The sequence below is a fragment of the Zymoseptoria tritici genome, chromosome 3 (genome assembly GCF_000219625.1).
Source record: "Zymoseptoria tritici IPO323 chromosome 3, whole genome shotgun sequence".
Taxonomy (NCBI): domain Eukaryota; kingdom Fungi; phylum Ascomycota; class Dothideomycetes; order Mycosphaerellales; family Mycosphaerellaceae; genus Zymoseptoria; species Zymoseptoria tritici.
In genome coordinates this window covers 2,142,962-2,160,933 of record NC_018216.1, presented here as the reverse complement: position 1 = coordinate 2,160,933, position 17,972 = coordinate 2,142,962, and the positions used below count along the sequence as shown (strand labels likewise).

Genomic DNA, 17,972 nt, shown 5'->3' with positions numbered 1-17,972 from the left:
AGATTTGTGGCGGTGGTTTGGAGGGATGGAAGGGTTGGTACCTGATGAGGTTTGGGATGCTTCTTGAGGTGCTCTTGATGAGGAGGAAGATTCTGCTTGATCGGCCATTTTGGATTGTTTCTGGTGAAGTTGGATGTATACGTGCTATATCTTGTTCAAATTTCTCTTTCATGTGAAGAGGACGTTTTGAGTGAGGCCGATGGAACTAAAAGTATACGCACAGCGGTCTCAATTCTACGCAGCGATCTTCACAGTATACACGAAACGAGGTCTGAACACGGAATGAGAACATGTTCTCCTAGACAAGAAGCGTGAACGACACAGGGAACAGTCCCTGTTTCGCGCTCAGTTGTCAAGTAAAGCGATGACGTGCAGCAAAACCTCTTTCGCGCTGACGATCAATTCATTTCAAAGCCAAGCAGTTAGAAGATGGCGACGATGTTGGGCGGACTGGCAACTCCTCCTGGCACCTATCACAAGACGGTCAGCGATGTAGCAGAACACACAATACGGCACACTCACATTGACCGGCTTCGACACCACAAAGAAACTCCATCTCTTCTGCCTCTCACACTCCGCCGCCAACTTCTCCAGATCGAATAACTCCCCAATCGGCATTCCCCATCCGGCCAACATAACCTCATGCAGCAAATACTCCTTCTGAGTAGGCCACGCCTCCCAACTCGGATGATCCGCCGCGCACGCCGAGAAGTTGCTCCACATGAACTCCATCATGTCCTCGCTCTGCTCAACGCCCGTGAACGCCAATGGCTGCTTCGCTCTATATGCCTCAATCTCCTCTCGTGACAGTTTACCATAGGCGTCCATATACCCGCTGCGAAGCAAGAGAATGTCACCAAACTTGATCTCCGTTCCCTGGTCCTCGGCGACTTGACGGAGCGTCTCGGCGCTGATTGAGCCGGTTTCGAAGGCGCTGTGGGCGACGTTGTTCTTCAGACGCCAGGCGTGGTAGTCGAGGAGGATGCCACGGCCTACGATGCCCTTTTCCGCCCAGGCGCCGATGCCGAGGGTGTTGGTCGCCGTCACGCCGTTGGTGCCGTGGATGTCGTCGAGAGTTACGCCGTTGTAGAATTTGGCTTCTTTCTGGTAGCCGAAATGGCGGAGGCCGTCCCATTGACTGGAGCTCTGTTGGCGGTGTGTTAGATCGCGATGCTGAGAATTCGATGGCAGCAATATTGACGAGCAATAATCCTACCTGCGTGTTGAAGAACCAAGTATCGTCGTTCACGATTCGAGGAGCCTTTTGGTAGACTTTCTTCTGAAAAGACTGTCGACCAAAGAAGGGCACATCTGCTTGTGCATCGAGTGGCCAGTCGAGATTGACACGAGTCCCGGTTTGAATTTCGCTGGCGGCGGCTTTTACGACCTCGTCTGTGAGGCGGTTGAGAGTGCCTAGCTGATCGTCTTTGCCGTATCTATTGCATGTCAGAGGCGTCTCATAAACATTTTGTTGCTGACTTACACGCCCCAGGCGTTATGGTGAGGTCCACTCTTGTCCACGGGGAGCTCAGAGAACTTTGGAATCTGGACCATGTTGAGCACCTTGATGATCTGGTGATGATCTCCGTTTGAAGCGTCAGGTATGATTTGTTGTATATATGTCAATGTCGTAGCTCCTCATTTGATCAGCGAGATCGCAATGCCGTGAGGAGTCGCGAAGTGGAGACCCGAGGGACAGCTTGCAAACTGCCAGCTTGATCTTGTCGTCTCGTTCGCCTCGTCCATCGCGCCCTGCAACCTCATCCTTCACCGTTCGATGCCACTTGGATGTCCGATTCAAACGCATTCGCCGACTTGTGGCATGGTCGCGTCCGCAAGGAGCCACTTCCTGCCATCGCGACAGCAAAGCTGATACGCAGAAATCGTGTCAAGCTGACACCGTCGTGATGCATTACATCAGCGATAGATGGTCGAATTGCGTCAGATGATGGTATGATTCAAATGCAGGACGCCAGGACAAACATCTCATCGTAAATCAAGGCCATTTTGATGAGGAGAGAGGTATTGTGTACACGGGCAGGTACATCTTTCCCAGGCTTCAAAATCTCGCGGGGCACGTTCCACCACTTCAACCTCAATGACAACCATCAACAAAAGATCCAGTCAAGATCATCACGGCGATGAGCACAACCATGCCAAATCCATACGAGATCCCAAGCATCCGCCGACAACTCTACAACCCAACCAAACTCATCGCCCGACTCACCTCCTACCTCTTCTCCCTCCTCCACTCCTCCCACAAAACCAACCTCAACATAACCGTCATCTGCATCTCCGACACTCACACCCTTATACCCACCTTCATCCCTCCAGGCGACATCCTCATCCACGCCGGCGACCTCACCAACGCCGGAACTCCAGCCGAACTCCAAGCCCAAATAGACCACCTCGCCTCCCTCCCTCACCGCTACAAAATCGCCATCGCAGGAAACCACGACACCTATCTCGACCCAGCCAGTCGAAAGACTCTCAGCCCTGCAGATCAAGCTGGTTCAGTGGATTGGAAAGACATCATTTACCTCCAAAACTCAAGCACCACCCTCGACTTCTCCGACCGTACATCCCGCAGCCACGGCCGGGTGAAAGTCTTCGGCAGTCCACATGTTCCTCTCGTAGGCGGACCTGAACATGCGTTCCAGTATCCACGCGAGGAAGATATGTGGACCGGCAAGATTCCTCAAGACGCGGACATCGTAGTCACGCATGGACCGCCGCGCTTTCATCTGGATTTACCGGGCGTGCAAGCGATGGGCGATCGATTCCTACTGAGAGAGGTGAGGCGGACGAAACCGCTGTTGCATGTCTTTGGACATATCCATGCGGGGAGGAGTGATGCGCTGGGCATCCTGAGGGGAGGGCAGGAGAGCGTGAGATGGGATGAGAGTGAGAGAGCGTTGGCGGTGGTGTTGGACAAGGAGTCGAGCGAAAGTGTTTGGGGGTTGGTGTCGTCGTGGAAGAACGTTGTAGATTGCTATCATTTGTTGATCTTCGTGGTCTCTGGGATTTTGGCTCTCTTACAAGATCGAATCTTTGGCTACAAGGTGCCGAGTACACGCATGGTCAACGCAGCTTTGACGTATTGCAATACTGGCAAGCTGGGGAACAAACCACAGGTTGTAGAGCTGTGACTTGTCTCGGCAGTTGAGAGCGGTTCAAACGTCCAGGATGCCAGAAACGGGCTTCGATCGATGTGATTCTGTGCAGGCATGGCTCTGCAGACGATTCAAACTTGAGCTTGGCCGTCCGGGCATGGTTCTGAATCTTGGTGGGATGCCCGCGAACAGTTCACGCAGACTCCGCTCACGGTCCGGCGTTACGCTGTCTCTTACCACATCGAAATCGTTGGGTTTGCAACTTTCTCGCCACCGAACATCTCCGCCTCCTCTAGCCTATCCGGAAACCAGCAAGACATGGAGTTACTCTCACCTGACACGATGCGGGCCTCAAGAACGAGTAAAATGTGTCATGGTTGAGGTGCAAGATCATCGCTTGAAAGGGATATATACAATGGGCAACTCCATCTCAATGCTACACTTCTAAACACGACCGTACATCACTTCAGACCATCTTGCCCTAGGCAACGCTTCAGCCCTACTTCGAGCAGACAACGCCGTTGACATTGGCGTCAGAGACAGGGGCGTTGGCGCGGCCCTTGAGGTAGCAGAACTAGAGCAATAAAATCAGCATACAATTCCTATTAGATGAGCAGGACGGTAATATTGAGACTTACGCGGTTGTCAAACCGGTACTGAGCAGTCACACAGTCGGGGTTGCGATCGCAAGCCTGCGCGCAAGTCTGCAGCGCACCAGCGCCATCAACCGGGCCGATGGCCTGGATGTCGTTACCGGGACGGTCGGTGCCGCACTCCTGCGTGCAGCTGGTGTTGGGGATGGGCTGGCCGTTGGCGCAGGTGCGGCAGAGGACGGTGTCGACGTTGCCCTTGGAGACCGGGTTGAGGACGAAGTTCTTGAGGTAGCAGAAGCCCGTCTCCTCGACGAAGGTGGCGTCGAGGCAGGCAGCGGCGCTCTGGCAGGCAGTGGCGCAGGCGGTGAGGTCGGCCACTTGGAGGGCTTGGAAGTCACCGCCGGGACGGTCGATGGAGCATTCGGCTGTGCAGGTGGTTCCGGAGATGACGAGGCCGTCGCCGGTAGTGGAGGAGCCGGCGCAGATGCCGGAGGTGGCGGTGAAGGCGAGGGCGGAAGCGGAGAGGGCGTAGGTGGACGCCAAGAGGATGAAGGACTGCATGTTGATGTTGTGTGTGGGTGGTTTGATTGGTTGGAGAGGCCTGAGATATTGTCCGTGGGGGTGATGAGATCGTTGGTAGTGATGAGACTTGTGAGACAAGAGGGTATTGTGAAACGACAGGGCGATCGAAGACTTATACCTTTCTCCGATCCAAGCAACACGGATCTGCTGCTCAGCCTGGCCCTCCACCTCTGGGCGACAATTTCCCGCTATCTTCGCCAACACTCCGCTAGAATGCTCAGCTCATGGCCTCGACTCGACTGGCTCGGCGACGCCGGTCAGGCGACGACTCAGGCCATGAATGCTCCACCATTGTATGACCGCCGCATCTAACCCTCTACGGGCTAAAGTAATGCCAACGAGCGGGACTGGGTGGTCTGGGCTTCCACATATGGACGTGAAAACAAATTGGCATGTTCTTGCCGAGCAATTCTAGGCTCTGTGAGCGGAGTCCCCGAAAGCAAAGACGTCGACCCGCCTGGGCTTGGGGCTGGAAAGAGAAGTCCACGTCTCAATCTAGAGTCTGCTTCGAGAGCGGGCCGCTCGCTTGCCATGCAGAGCATCATGCCACATGATCAAATGCGGTAGCGAACACGCGGCGGACTAGTCTGTGCTTTCGCGTCCACGATGCTGATTGAGATCTGGACATGCGCCACGAGGATGGTGATTGGCCGAACCGGTTCCTCAGTAGCGCGGGACCTGGGCATTTCTTGTCTGCATCGCCTGATGCAGTATGTGCTGCTCGTTTGAGATGTGGCGCTCTCTAAGGCTGAAGCGTGAACGGTCTGTCGCCGGCGTCCGTGATCAGGTCATCGTCGAGGTCGACAGCCTTGCGTTCTTTTCTCGCTGAGACCGGCGATGGCGGGAATACACTTCCTGCTTCTCCGCACAGTAGGAGAAGCTCCGCTTGTCCTTGCCTTTTGGTCCTGCCCCTAGCACAGCCCTTGGCAGATGGAGCATTGGCTTTTTCAGCAGCCTTCGTAGCAGCAGCGCTATCGAAATTTAGGTACACCCTTCGCGGCAGAATTTGTAGGGCGGCCAGAGCGGCCTCTCGATGAAACGGCCATTGCGCAAGCAGAAACGGAGAGAACGCTTGAAGTGATTATCAAATCATTATTGATGACAATAGCAGGTCTGGACGTCGTTGATGGCAGGGCGATGAAGGTAAAGGACAACATGAGGTCGGGACATTCATCTCGCCGCCAAGCCGGCTGAATCTTGCACAGACCTCTTCCCGTGTTCGTGTTTATTAGACTCTGGGACTTCGGTCTCCCCGTGCGCCCATGTCGGCCATGTGGGAATTGCGATGAACATTTGTGATTGCCAAGTTGCCATGTTTTCCTGCCTCTTGCGGCATCCTCTTTGGGAAGACTTGACGCTGATATCAGCTGAGATGGCTTGCACGTGGACTGATGAATCCCCATGTTGCGGTGCTATGCTCGACGAGTCAAGCCTCCGGACTCGACATCGAACCCTGGATCGCGGGTGGTCTGTATATCGGCGACAACGCCATTAATTAAACCTTGTCGATTCATGCTATATATCACACGCCACATGCATGTTCATTACACCACCCTCGTCGTCGTGGTGACCAGCTATCTTATTAACTAGCTATCTTATTAACTAGCTACCTCCCTGTCGCCGCCTCTTAAAAGGACTGCCGCTGCTGCTGCTGCAGTAACTGCCAAACTATGAGTCTGTAGGTTTACGCTGCTATAGTGTTGTTAATCTAAACGGTAGCACCGAATCTAGTGTGAATAATACATCGTCGTCGCCGCTGTTTATAGCTGATAGAGCCGACGTTAGTAGGTGGCTAATGCTAAAGTGAGCTATAGATAGTGTCGCCGGTAATAGAGCTATGGTTAGTAAGTGTAGCCTGCGAATTAACGACTAACTAAGCTATTATGGTGTTAGTTTATATAGCGTGTGTTGTGACAATAGTGTTAGCACGTATTCTTTACTAGCTACTGTTTCCTGTGTTAACATTAATAGCTATTAAGGTAGTGCTATAGCTATGCAATTAACGTTCTTCTTGCGGTTCGTATAAGGCGTAAGTTTAACGTGTAGACGGCCGGCATTAATCTAGCTGTAAATGTCGTAGTTGGTGTATTCGCGAACTGCGTCCTTAACCAGCCTGAGGAAGTGTGCTTGTGTAGCTATAGTTGTAGACTTGTCGACAATAGTGTTGTCTTTGATGCGGTAAAACGCGTTCTTAAGGTCCTTACTAACACTGCTAAGGTGCACTTTAAGCCTACGAATTAATAGATTAATAGATACCTCGTCGCCCTCGTCACTACCCTTAACGTAGAACTCTTGAGCTGGCTAGTTAGGGTGCACTATAGTCGCATTAAGGCCCTAATATCGACCGACTATTACGTGGATCTGCTCTCGCGTAAGGGGGTAGTCGTTAAAGCGGTAATCTCGGAGAATATGTCGATAAGCCGCATAGTGCTTAAGCTAGTAGTGGTAATAGCAATAAGGTGGATTCGAAGGGTAGTAGGAACGGTAGTAGTGTTTCTATAAGGGCTTGCCGGAGTTCTCGTTAATTTCCGCTGCCTTCTATTCTATAGCCATAGCCCTTTAAACGACCCTTAGATAGTTCTTAAGGCCCTTAAGATTAAGGACCTTCTAGTGCCTCGTTTTCGTGGAGTTGTAGGTCGCTGTAATTTGCTTGTCGAAGTAGGACTGCTGTGTTGTCACTAGATAGAGCACTAGCCCTAGCAGCGACTATTTAGGCATGCGCTTCTTCTCGCCGTCGCCTTTAATGCCGGAGTAATATCCTTTAGCGGCGTTAGTAGTGTTGCACTAAGAAAGATAGTAGTTAGAACAAAAATTCTAAAACTTAAGAAACTTCTCGAGGGGTCGTTAAATAGACCTAATCGGGCTTAGCGCCGACTTTACGCCGGCGTAAGCTAATCATAAATTCGATAATTGTCGTTAGCGTTGCTAACTTACCCTTATAAGAAGTGGATTGTTTACTCTCGCCTATATCGCCTACGCTATTGAATTATTAACATTCTAGTGTCGCCGCAGATACGTCCTTTTATCGTCCTTGCTACGGTTAGCCAGCATCCGATCTACCCTCTCGAGTAGCTTAGCGCACTTAGCGCGAGTCCGAGCCTGCGACAACGCCCTCTAGAGTAGCGAGAATTCAGCGCGATATCCCTTTAAAGGGAAGTTGCGTAATAGCGTTTCTTTGGCGTGTTTCTGGCATAAGAGCTGTCGGATACTAGCCTTCTTAAAGACTGTGCGAATGGCTAGCTGCTCGGCGCTGCTGTCGTCTGTTACCGCGTAGCGTAGCTTCTACCTTAGAGCCTACTCTCGAAGGGTAGCAATAGCTAGAGTAATAAGGACAGCTTGCTAGTTCTGCGTAATAAACTGGCTAAGGGGGAGCTATTAGCCTTCGTCCGTAAAGTAGTAAATAGTAAACAACACCTACTTTAGCTTGCAGTAGTCGTGCGTTCTATCTATAAGGAAGAGCTGATAATCGCCGGTGTTTAGGTATTCTAATTGCTACGCGGTAGCTATTACAACCCCCCTTACGAGCTCCGCACCGCTTATAGTAGTGACCTTTTAGGCCTTAAAGCTACTGTTTACCGCGGTAGCGACTACCTTATCGACCTGACGCTTGCTATCGCTAACGACTGATCTAACAACACGGCGCACATCTCGGGCTCTGTCGACAGCTACGCGGTTTATGTTGCGAACGGAGTTATATAATATAGAGCTTCTACCGGCCTTAACGAGCGACTGGTTATAGTCTAGCTTCTTCTTTAGCGCTAATAGCTTAGGAAGGACTTCTAGTATTAGCTTTACGAGCTCTTTAACGCCGTTGTTCGTGAACCGGTAGTCTATAGATTCGAGGGAATAGTTGTAGCTACTATTGTCGCGAGTGCGTTTAACTTCTACTAATACAGGCTCCTTGCTTGTAGCATCTTTGTAGTAGAAAATTAGAGCGATTCTAGCATTACAACCTAACTGCATTAGCGACTAGCTATAGCACTAGATTTACTACTTACTATGTTTATAAGCGTTCTAACTTAGCCGTTTACTAGCACCGCTATAGGCCTTACTTGGTCGGCCACACTTGCAGCAACATTAAACTCGTTTAGTAAACAGCTTAGTGCGCTTCTAGCGCTTCCTTTTACTTTATACGTTGCTTATAAACGGCTACACCTGCTTGAACAGCGCTAGTTTCAGCGACAACGGCTCTTTAATATCGTACAGCTTAATGCGCTATTCGGCGATGTCGTCTGGTAGTAGCATAAGGGCAGCGAGTAGATTAAGGAACAAGGCTGCTATAAGGGCGACGGTAAGGTATACATAGCACCAACAACAACACTACTAACTTAATAAACACAACAACAACACGGCTGGTAGATATCGATCGACAAGGGCCTTAATTAGTGCTGACTCGTGGTGGTGTTTAGGCTCCATTTAGTGCCGGTTTGGCGCCGATATACACATAACCGGATCGCGACCTTTCCATGAGTGTGGTGAGACACATCGCTCCACTTGCACTTCACGCCGGCATCCGACGATTTGGGAATTGGTATCCTACTCGGCCTCGAAGGATCTCCGCGAATAAGGGCTCGACAGAATGGTCTTCATCGCAGTCTCTTCGGTTTGTGAACGCTGGATGCAACCGTGTTCCGTACCCATGCGCAAGGGAGCTCAACAATCCTTGTCCAGAGGTTGGTCTACACGAATCACGATGCGGAACCGGGTCAAGCACCTCCGCCAGGACCCAGCTCTGATCCGTCGATCCTTCGATCCTGATGAGACACTACAGCACTGCTTGACAGGGCAACGACAGCCAACGAGAGGTCAATATAGCCGAGTATCCATCCCATGTAATAAGTTACACAGTGCTTGTGTATACGACACCTTGCTCAACTGCCAACCGAGCACATCCGACGAGGTGAACATATCTAGGTCGGGTCGGAGCTGTTATGCTGGTCTTCCGTTGATCCCTGGGAAGGACCACCGGCTTCAGGGTTCGATCGAGATCGTGTGTACTTCGCAGAAATGCGCGTGGTCAATGTGAGCATCGATTTTCCATCATCTCCTATTTACTCAAGCAGAGCCGAGTCATCGTATTGAAAGCGATGTTCGGAATGACTACGCGTATATTGTTCCTCCCATCGCACGCATTCTTTCCCTGCGACAAGCTTTTGCGACCTCGACATCACCTTGCATTGCAACAGCCGAAACCAACGAAAAACGATAAGCTACGCCAATAGGAACTAAGGACCATGATGAACAAAAAGCGTGCCTGCCAGGCCTACGACCCTGATCAGCGGGCCATGGCAGATCATCCGCTTATCAAGTTATCAACCAACCGCTGCTGAGAACTACTCCGACCATCACCGAGGCATCATGCGGGACGACTCAGGGCCAACAACGGCAACACGAGCTCGGGTCAGCATGTTCATCGATGGACGTCCAACAACGGTGCTCAAGTCAGACGACCCTTGAGCACCATCACGTAAAACTGCAGATGCCGCGTATTAGTCCTCATACCGCACAGACCGTAAGCTATCGGTAATGCTCCGGTAGATAGGGCAATGCGGGCCTCTCATGATGTCAAATGCCGTTCGAGAGGGTTCGTCGACGGGGCATTTCGAAAATCTCGCTCACCGCCCGTGTCGAGGGAGGTGCTGATGAGAAGACTATAAGACTGAGCGATGCTCTTCAGGTCGATTCTGACACCCGTCACTCTCCTTCCTCCCATCTCCGTCCAATCACAACTTCTGTCAAGATGCAACTCTCTTCTCTCATCGTCAGCATGTGCCTGTCAGGCATGGCCAACGCAGTCAACTTCGCCGACTACAAACCTCAAGCCGGCGTAGAGGGCGCATTCAAAGACTTCCTGCAAGCGTACGTTCCTCCAACTCGTCCCTCCCACCCACCACACGACCTACAGACACTGAAATCCCTCCCTTTCCAGACTCTACAGCGCAGCCGAAGACCCCAAAGCCACGAAGGGCTTCACCGACTTCTTCGTCCCCACCACCGGCCAGCTCTTCGTCAAATCCCTCCACGGCGCCGGCGCCAGCAAAATTCTCGGCATCAAGCAGATGCTTATGCCCACGGACGGCCACAAACACTGGAACCACTACCCGGGCGTCGCGAAGGTCGGGTCCGAGACGGATACCAGTAAGATCTACAATGTCGTAGGCCAGATCGACACCCGTTATGACGGTGGTAATTGCAGTTCTGCTCAGTGCGTTGCGTCGTTGGCATTGCTGTCTTGAATGATGCTGACTCTTTCTCTTCGCGGGCATTAGCTTCGAGACCAATTTCGAGGTGTTGAAGGATGCGAGCGGAGATGTTCGTCTCGCGCCTGGAAGCGGATCGCTGGCGCTGTACGATGACTATGTCGTTGAGCCGGAGTACACTCCGACCGAATATCCATGCCATGCTTAGCGGGACGATGGTCTGAATGGCGCTTGGAGAGCTGAGCCCTGAGGGTTGTCAGTCGAGAAGTGTACTTTGATAGATGAGAAGTGCGATATGAGCGAATCGCATTTGTCGTTCGCTGTGTCCGGTATAGCCATCGTTCTCAAGCATACAAACAATCGCCAAACGGCAGGGTATCTTGTGCAAAACCAAACTCCTTCTACCCACCACGTGCACGAATCTCGTTGATCTCAGTGCGTAGCTCCTCCGCCCGCACACGCAAAGCCGTTCGCATCAAAGGATCACTCTCGGTACGAAGAGCCTGCGCCACACGAAGGGAAGCCTCCAATGGCCTCCACAACGCACTCCTCCCACCCGCCATATCCTCGACCAGCTCGCTCGCCAGCCGACCAACAGCTGACTCGTCCGCCGTCCGCGCTGGCGCTGTAGTCGGGGATCGATCCACTGGCGCTTCCTAAGCGGCAGCAGCAGTCTCGGCGTACTTCGGCGTCAGGGCAGTCTCTTCCAGCGCGGGACCAGAGCCACCGTATTGTGATGGCAAGTCCTTCCCAAGGCATGTGTGTAGCTCCGAGCCGTAGGTCATCCATGTCATGCGTTGGATGCTGTCTTTGGACATGAGGGCTTTCATGGCGCCCATCATCCATTGCATGACGAGAGGGACGTTGACGAAGTACTTGTAGCTGACGGTTTCGGGGTAGTATCTGTGCGAGGGAGGGTCAGTGACTGAGGTTCAAGGAAGGGCTCAGAGCGCGGGCGTACTTCTGGAAGAGGTCGATGATCTTGCTTGAGGATGCTTTGATCTCGGCGGGTTGGCGGAAGAAGGAGACGGAAAGGTAGTCGTGGACGTTAATGGCTGTGTACGGATCGGGACCCTTGCCGTAATCTGGGATCGTTTTGGTTGCCTCGTTCAATTTCAACTCGGCGAGCGTGATCTCCATCTGAGCAACGCGCCAGCGGACGAACCTGTACCCGTGTCAGAATGCTTCAAGTCAGGTCTGCTCTTCACGTAGACTTACGCATCTGTGTCGCCAAATACTTTCTTCGAGTCCTTCGCCGCGGCACCGTAGACGTTGATGGCCACGACATCCTCCTCGTTCTTCGTCTCTGTAGCTCCTCGAACTTTGGTCACGAACCCCAATCCTTTGAACTTGTCGCCATCAAACACCTCGTCTCTTGCTTTGAGCGGCTGATACTCCTTTCTCCACTTCAACGCTTCGCTCAGCTGAACCTTCGCTTTCTCCAGATCCTCGTCATTCGCGCGAAGGAACTTCTGCAGGATAATCAAGGTGGTGTGTGGGGAGGGAGATCTGTTGGCCTGGTCGTTAGGATTTTTCCTTGAGATACGCTCCGTCGTCAGAGGATCGTGGACTCACCCTTCAGACGGAGCAACGAGCTCCACGCCGTACATCTCGTTGTGTCCAGCGGTGTGCAGTATGCCATCTTCACCGGCAAGTGCTTGAGCGAACTGATACAGCTTGTGGTCCTTCGAGAGGTTCGCCCACTCGCTCTTCGTCTCCTCCGGCTTCTTCTCATTCGTGGTGTTGTTTTCTGCCGTGTTGGCCTGGTCGGCGGTGGAGCCCGCGGAGTCTGCCATATTAGAGAGAGCCTATACGCGAGAGACGACAACTTGTGGTAGCATAAGAACTAAGGGAAAGGTGTAGGCTTCGAGAAACTCGAAGCTCGAGACAGATCCGGTTAAACTTTCAAAGACAGCTGGGTGAACTTCGGGACTCTATGTTGCAGATTGATGTCGTTGTCAACGAGGTCTCCCAAGACCTTCTACTTCTGACTGAGGGACTGAGTATCGTTCCATACGCTATAGGAATACATCGATATGCGTGACCAGTCCGCTGAGACCTTGGGGATGTCAGGCACGACCTTGACTTCTACCAACGATGGAAAAGGGACGTTCGGTTTCTAGGTTTAAGTGCCGCTGCCGATGGTGTCACGAGATATCGAGCATAAGGTCGTGTGACCGCGGTGAGACTGCAGTAAGGATATCGTAGCTGTAGCAGAGCAGTGGGGCTGCGTCAGGACTGAAGGTTGGGACGTCGAAAAGGGAGAGTCAGTATGCTTTAATGTGGAAGGTAGTATGCGAGGTTTCGAGCACGCTATATGCGCTCCATCTCACCGAACACTCTTTCGTCCAGCCCTCGTGTCCTCCAGGTTCTCTGTCTCGTTGGCTCGGTTGGCTCGGTTGGCGAAGGATACTGCGGAGACACTTTTTCGTCCACTCGTTATTCATCTCCTCCAGCTTCTTCTCGATCGTGATATCGGCTTCTGCAGAGTTGGCTCGGTCGGCGGTGGATAGTGCGGAGTCTGCCGTGTCGAAGAGAGGCTTTTCCTCGCGAAATAACGAGCCAGCCCAGCTCCTTCCGCCTACGGTTCCTCTCTCAGCTCATACTGAACCCATCAGAGCCCAGGCTCACTTTTCCTGATTCCGATTCTGTCGTATCGTCACTCGTATTCTTTCCTTGCTCAACCTCATCTCGAACCCTCACCAAAAGCTCCTCCTCTTCTCCCTCCGGAACAACCTCCAACTCTGCTTCAACCTCCTTGACATCTTTACTCAATTGCTTCGACCACAGAGCAACATACTTCCCCTTCTTCCGGAACAAGTCCTCGTGCGTTCCCCTCTCCACAATCTGTCCATCATTGATCACCAGAATCAAATCGGCATGCTGAATAGTCGACAATCGATGTGCGACGATGAACGTCGTGCGATGTGCCGTCAGTCGCTTGAAAGCCTCTTGGATCACCGCTTCTGTTTCCGCATCGATCATGCTCGTCGCTTCGTCCAGGAGCACGATTTTCGGTTGTCGGAGGATCGCCCGCGCGATGGAGACACGCTGGAGTTCGCCGCCGGAAAGTTTTACGCCGCGCTCGCCGACCAGGGCTTTGTACTTGTCCGGAAATGTCATGATTTTGTCGTGAATGGCCGCCGCACGACAAGCGTCGTGGACTTCCTCGTCGGTGGCGTCGAGACGGGCGTATTTGATATTCTCCATGAGACTCACGTTGAAGAGCGCCGGATCTTGTGGCACTAAGCCAAACGAGTCGCGCAGGGAGTCGAGGGTGACATGCCGGATGTCCTGGCCGTCGATGCGAATGGCACCGGACGCGACGTCGTAATAGCGATAGAGCATTTTCAAGATGGTAGATTTCCCGCCGCCAGTTTCGCCAACGAGGGCGACGGTTTGGCCCGGCTTGACAGTGAAGGCGACATTCTTGAGAGTGGACTTGCGGACGTCGTAGGAAAAGCTGACGTCGTCAAAGATGACCTCGCCGGCAGTGACGGCAATATCTGGAGCGCCTGGATCGGTGGTAACGGTTGGCTTCGTGGTGAGAAGTTGGAGCAGACGTTCAGAATCCGTCAGCATCTGTGAGACTTTGCGGATTGAATAGGACACGTTGCCCAGCGGACCCTCAATGCTGCCCCAGTAGCTGATCAGAGTGATGAAATGGCCGACAGGAGCGCGACCACGTGCCACACGCCAGATCGCCAGCACGGTGACCGCGAGACGTCCAATGAGCATGACAAAGGACTGCGCGCCGCCTCCCATGAAGAACGCAAGGTAGTAGCGCCACTCAGCGGCCATGAAAGTGTCGACGGTATTGCTGTATCTCTCCGCCTCGTAGTCTCCTCGATTAAAGTGGGAGACCGTCTGCCAGTTGTTAATTGCCTCATTTTGGACTTTACTCTCGGATCGCCAAGCGGCATTGTAGTCTCGTCGTTGCTTCATACTCCACAATGTGACTTTGGTGCCGACGAAGACGTACGAGACTCCAACTGCAAAGAGAATGAGGCTCATGTATATATCAAAGAGCACCGCGACGTAGACGAAAGCCACGATGAGATCGAAGAACATCGGCGCTACATCGAACAAGATGAAGTCGACCTAAACATCAAAGGGTATAAGGATCAGCGATGTTCAGGAAACACAGCGATGCAGACTTAGACCTGGAACAGGCCGAGACAGTCTCAGGCGCCGCAAGCCTTGCCCTCTTCAGAGACTTACCAGGTCTTGCAGATTCGAGCCTTGCTCGATCGCACGAATGAGTTCGCCAGAGTTCTTCTCGTTGTGGAAATCCATTGACAGGCCCATGATATGGCGGAACGCGGTCGTGGAGATGGCTTTGTAGCCATATTGCTGCACCGGAACCTGAGCGACATTCTTAATCAGAGAGATTCCGGCGCCGGAACTGAGCGATGCGTATAGTATCCAAAGACCGATGGAGTGCCACGGAACATCTCCACTTCCAGCGCTCGCCGTAAGCTCGTCGACAATGATGCCCAATTGCCGAGGCTTAAGGATGTTGAGAACACGCTCGGCGATGATGATGATCCCAATGATCAAGAAGCAGGCTTGTACAAGGCGGTCCTTCCATGGAAGCAGCATGGGAATGAAGATCTTGAACTCTTTGAGATAGTTGAACCAACTGCCGGACTGCTGAAGGCGCTTTTTCTGCAACTCTTTGAGCTCTTTGTCGCGATCTGGCTCCTCTGAATCGGAGTCCATGTCCCACATCTCGTCGTCTTCAGTGGCGTCGCCTGAGGCCTCCTCAGGGGATGATGGCGGCGGTTTGATAGTGCTCCCGTTCAATCTGCCGTCCGTGCCGTTCCCATTGGCGTGGCCGTTGCCATTCTCAGCCAGAAGCGCTTCGCTTTCCTCATCGAGCTTGATGCCGCGCATGCGGTCCCTCAACGCGAACCATAGCACGCCAAGGCATAATAGCAGCAAAGCCGATGCTCTTACCGCTGCCAGCACCAGTCGAGTAGTAGTGTACTCATCGGTCTTGCCAGATGTGGCCGCGAGCGATAGAAGACCGACCTCGAAGAAGAATGCAATGACCCACGCGCCAAAGTATGGATGCCATAGTGGACTCACCGTCTCTGCCAGTCCCAGCGCCAGACACAGATGAACTGCGATGAAGATGACCAGGAATATCACATAGTCCTGCTCAGCCGCCCAGCCAGGTTGCCTGACAGCCTGCAATATCGTCGACACCGCCTCCGCAACAGCGGTACACACAGCGATCAATTGTAAAGCAATGGCAGGAAATCGCCTCGACTTGGTGCCTGAGCGAGGTTTCGGTTCTTGCAGCAGGCAGACCGCGGTAGTTTTTGCCGAGACGAAGTAAACGGCGGTGATGATTGGTGCCAGGTAATGCAGCACGGCCAGTGCCATCCCCGAGGCGAGCATGTTTGGTGATGTGGTGTGGGACGGCAAGCGGGTAATGTTGGGCAAGGTCGTCGGCTGATGTCGGAGATGGGTATGTATTGGCGGGCAGCTGCAGCTTCCCTGCCGGAGGATGAGATTGCCTTGTGTGATCCTGTGTGGTTGACTGTCGGTTGACACAGCCTTGTGGTCCAATATGAGCGATGCTGCGCCGCGAGATCGTAGAGGGACTGGAGGTCAGGTCGTGGAAGGAAGACTAACAGCGGACGTGCAGCAAACGCATGTCCGGCAAAGCAAGCCCGCGTTGCATGCAAGATGTACCTTTCTCCCTGCACGTCTGTTATGCAGAATGAAGACGAGCAAACTGCGGTCGATGAGTCGATATGATGGAGAAAGCAATCGCCACAGAGCAGGCAGCCGACTGTGCAAGACGAGGGTCCGGTTCGTAACGGCAGGCAGCGATAGTACGCGGTGGAGAAAATGCCTCGTACAGTGCAGTCGTGAATGCAAATGAGTGAGAATGATTTGCGAGGAAACTGAGAGAGTATTCTCCAGCAATAGCGGTGACGATCGAAGGAAAAGGCGGTGGTGGTGGTGGGGACTGGAGGGAAGCGCTGCCGTCTCCGCCGCCGCCGCTTCAAGTCCTTTCGTCGCCACAGTCGTCGTCGACACCGGTGTTGGTAGCAGAGGTAGTGCAAGTCTGCCTTACCTATATCTCATGATCCCCATCGTCACCGTGAAGCCACACCTTCTGCTCCGCCGGCCAGCAGAGTTTGCACGACCCCCACGAATCCCTCGGACTCCCCATGATTTGAGCTCGGCAAATGTGCAGTATTGCCCAGCATCGAAGCAAGGCCGCTTAGAAGCGTGTGATGGTGCAGATACTCGGCGCAGAGCGGTGAGATGTAATCGGAACAAGGTACGTTCCACAGTAGCGATGTAGAACTGCAACACCCATGCGGCACTTGCCCTGTCTTGTGACATTGTCCTGGTGCTGGCACGTGGCCCGAGGTTGTCGTGTGCATTTCGAATCTCACTTCTCGAACCTCACACCTTATATTGTACATCACGTTGGGGAAACAGGAGTTGGATTTTCATTGTTGCATTTGTCCTTGTTGTTATTCTGCATTGGGCCCGCTCCGCCCTTTTCCGGTCGCGTCATGAGACAGGCATGGTGCTGTCCTTTTTCTCATTGCATCGCATCGCAAAGCAGGTCCATACCATGTGAGAGCCTTCGAAGAAGGCCAGCGACAACGGTCGCCATGTGCCATGGCACATCTCGGGCATGTTCGTAAAGTCCAACAAGCAGAAGGCAAAAATCAAAAGTCAGAAAGCGGAAAGCAGAAAGACACAGTGGATTCTTTTCGGTCCCGAGGTGCAGCGCCATCGAAAAGCACGAATCCACCGTCCACTCACTCATATCACTGGTAACCATGCGTTGCTAATCGAACCAATGTCAGCTTCAGTCTCAGTAATGCCGTGAGCGAGAATCTCGATACCTTGAAAAATCCATACCATCACTGCTTTCACTCGCTGAGCATTGTATGCGCGAAAGCACGAGCCGCGGAATGAAGCCATCTCTTTCTCGCTGCAGTTTCATCGGCACATCTCAAGGATAGTCGCCTTTGCAACCCTTGCCCGGATACTCGCTGCGTCCGCCGCGGCGGCGATACAAGTTGTGGACGTTGAAGATTGGCTCCTCGACCTGTGGGACGACCTGTGGGCGGTCCTGAGCCTCGAAACTGCTGGTGTGGGCCGAATTCTCAGGCTCGTTGGTGTCGGTCGAGACCTCAGGCTCGCTAGTGTGAGCCGACTCCTCAGGCAGGCTGGCGTTGGCCAAGTCATCAGGCTCAGCGGTGTCGGTCAAATCCTCGGGCTCGCTGGTGTAGGCCGAGTCCACAGGCTTGCCAGTATCAGCAGATTCCTCGGGCTCGCTTGTGTCGATAGGACCGTCGAGATTTACCCAGGTCGCCACGTGGGAGAATCGTCTCAAGCCGAGGTCCGGCCTGTGGGGCTCGTACACCGGAGGAGTGGTGTACATGGGAGATGATGGTGGAGTAGTATCGCTCTGGGTGTCGAGAGCCGGCAACGAATCATCGACA

At 53.0% G+C, this 17,972-nt stretch overlaps 6 protein-coding genes across 6 annotated transcripts; 2 read left to right on the top strand and 4 right to left on the bottom strand.

Annotated features, from left to right (window-relative positions):
* Positions 1-422: 422 nt before the first annotated feature.
* MYCGRDRAFT_70030 (uncharacterized protein) lies at positions 423-1,590 on the bottom strand (the record flags this gene model as incomplete). Its single annotated transcript, XM_003853863.1, has 4 exons — positions 423-470; positions 523-1,146; positions 1,217-1,436; positions 1,484-1,590. The coding sequence occupies 4 exons, from the start codon at positions 1,552-1,554 to the stop codon at positions 423-425; spliced, it is 963 nt and encodes a 320-aa protein (XP_003853911.1).
* A 184-nt stretch (positions 1,591-1,774) lies between these two features.
* On the top strand, positions 1,775-3,149 carry MYCGRDRAFT_70026 (uncharacterized protein; the record flags this gene model as incomplete). The annotated part of the gene is made up of 2 exons (XM_003854311.1): positions 1,775-2,041; positions 2,119-3,149. 2 exons carry the CDS (start codon positions 2,011-2,013, stop codon positions 3,147-3,149), a joined length of 1,062 nt encoding a protein of 353 aa, XP_003854359.1.
* Positions 3,150-3,571: 422 nt separating this feature from the next.
* On the bottom strand, positions 3,572-4,336 carry MYCGRDRAFT_103792 (uncharacterized protein; the record flags this gene model as incomplete). The annotated part of the gene is made up of 2 exons (XM_003853862.1): positions 3,572-3,687; positions 3,752-4,336. The coding sequence occupies 2 exons, from the start codon at positions 4,265-4,267 to the stop codon at positions 3,613-3,615; spliced, it is 591 nt and encodes a 196-aa protein (XP_003853910.1).
* Positions 4,337-10,003: 5,667 nt separating this feature from the next.
* MYCGRDRAFT_70022 (uncharacterized protein) lies at positions 10,004-10,818 on the top strand (the record flags this gene model as incomplete). The annotated part of the gene is made up of 3 exons (XM_003854312.1): positions 10,004-10,147; positions 10,218-10,493; positions 10,558-10,818. 3 exons carry the CDS (start codon positions 10,029-10,031, stop codon positions 10,694-10,696), a joined length of 534 nt encoding a protein of 177 aa, XP_003854360.1.
* Positions 10,819-10,999: 181 nt separating this feature from the next.
* On the bottom strand, positions 11,000-12,191 carry MYCGRDRAFT_56917 (uncharacterized protein; the record flags this gene model as incomplete). The annotated part of the gene is made up of 4 exons (XM_003853861.1): positions 11,000-11,391; positions 11,450-11,653; positions 11,707-11,997; positions 12,073-12,191. 4 exons carry the CDS (start codon positions 12,096-12,098, stop codon positions 11,145-11,147), a joined length of 768 nt encoding a protein of 255 aa, XP_003853909.1.
* An 892-nt stretch (positions 12,192-13,083) lies between these two features.
* MYCGRDRAFT_70017 (putative ABC transporter) lies at positions 13,084-16,404 on the bottom strand (the record flags this gene model as incomplete). The annotated part of the gene is made up of 2 exons (XM_003853860.1): positions 13,084-14,589; positions 14,710-16,404. 2 exons carry the CDS (start codon positions 15,892-15,894, stop codon positions 13,084-13,086), a joined length of 2,691 nt encoding a protein of 896 aa, XP_003853908.1.
* Between the last annotated feature and the right edge of the window lie 1,568 nt (positions 16,405-17,972).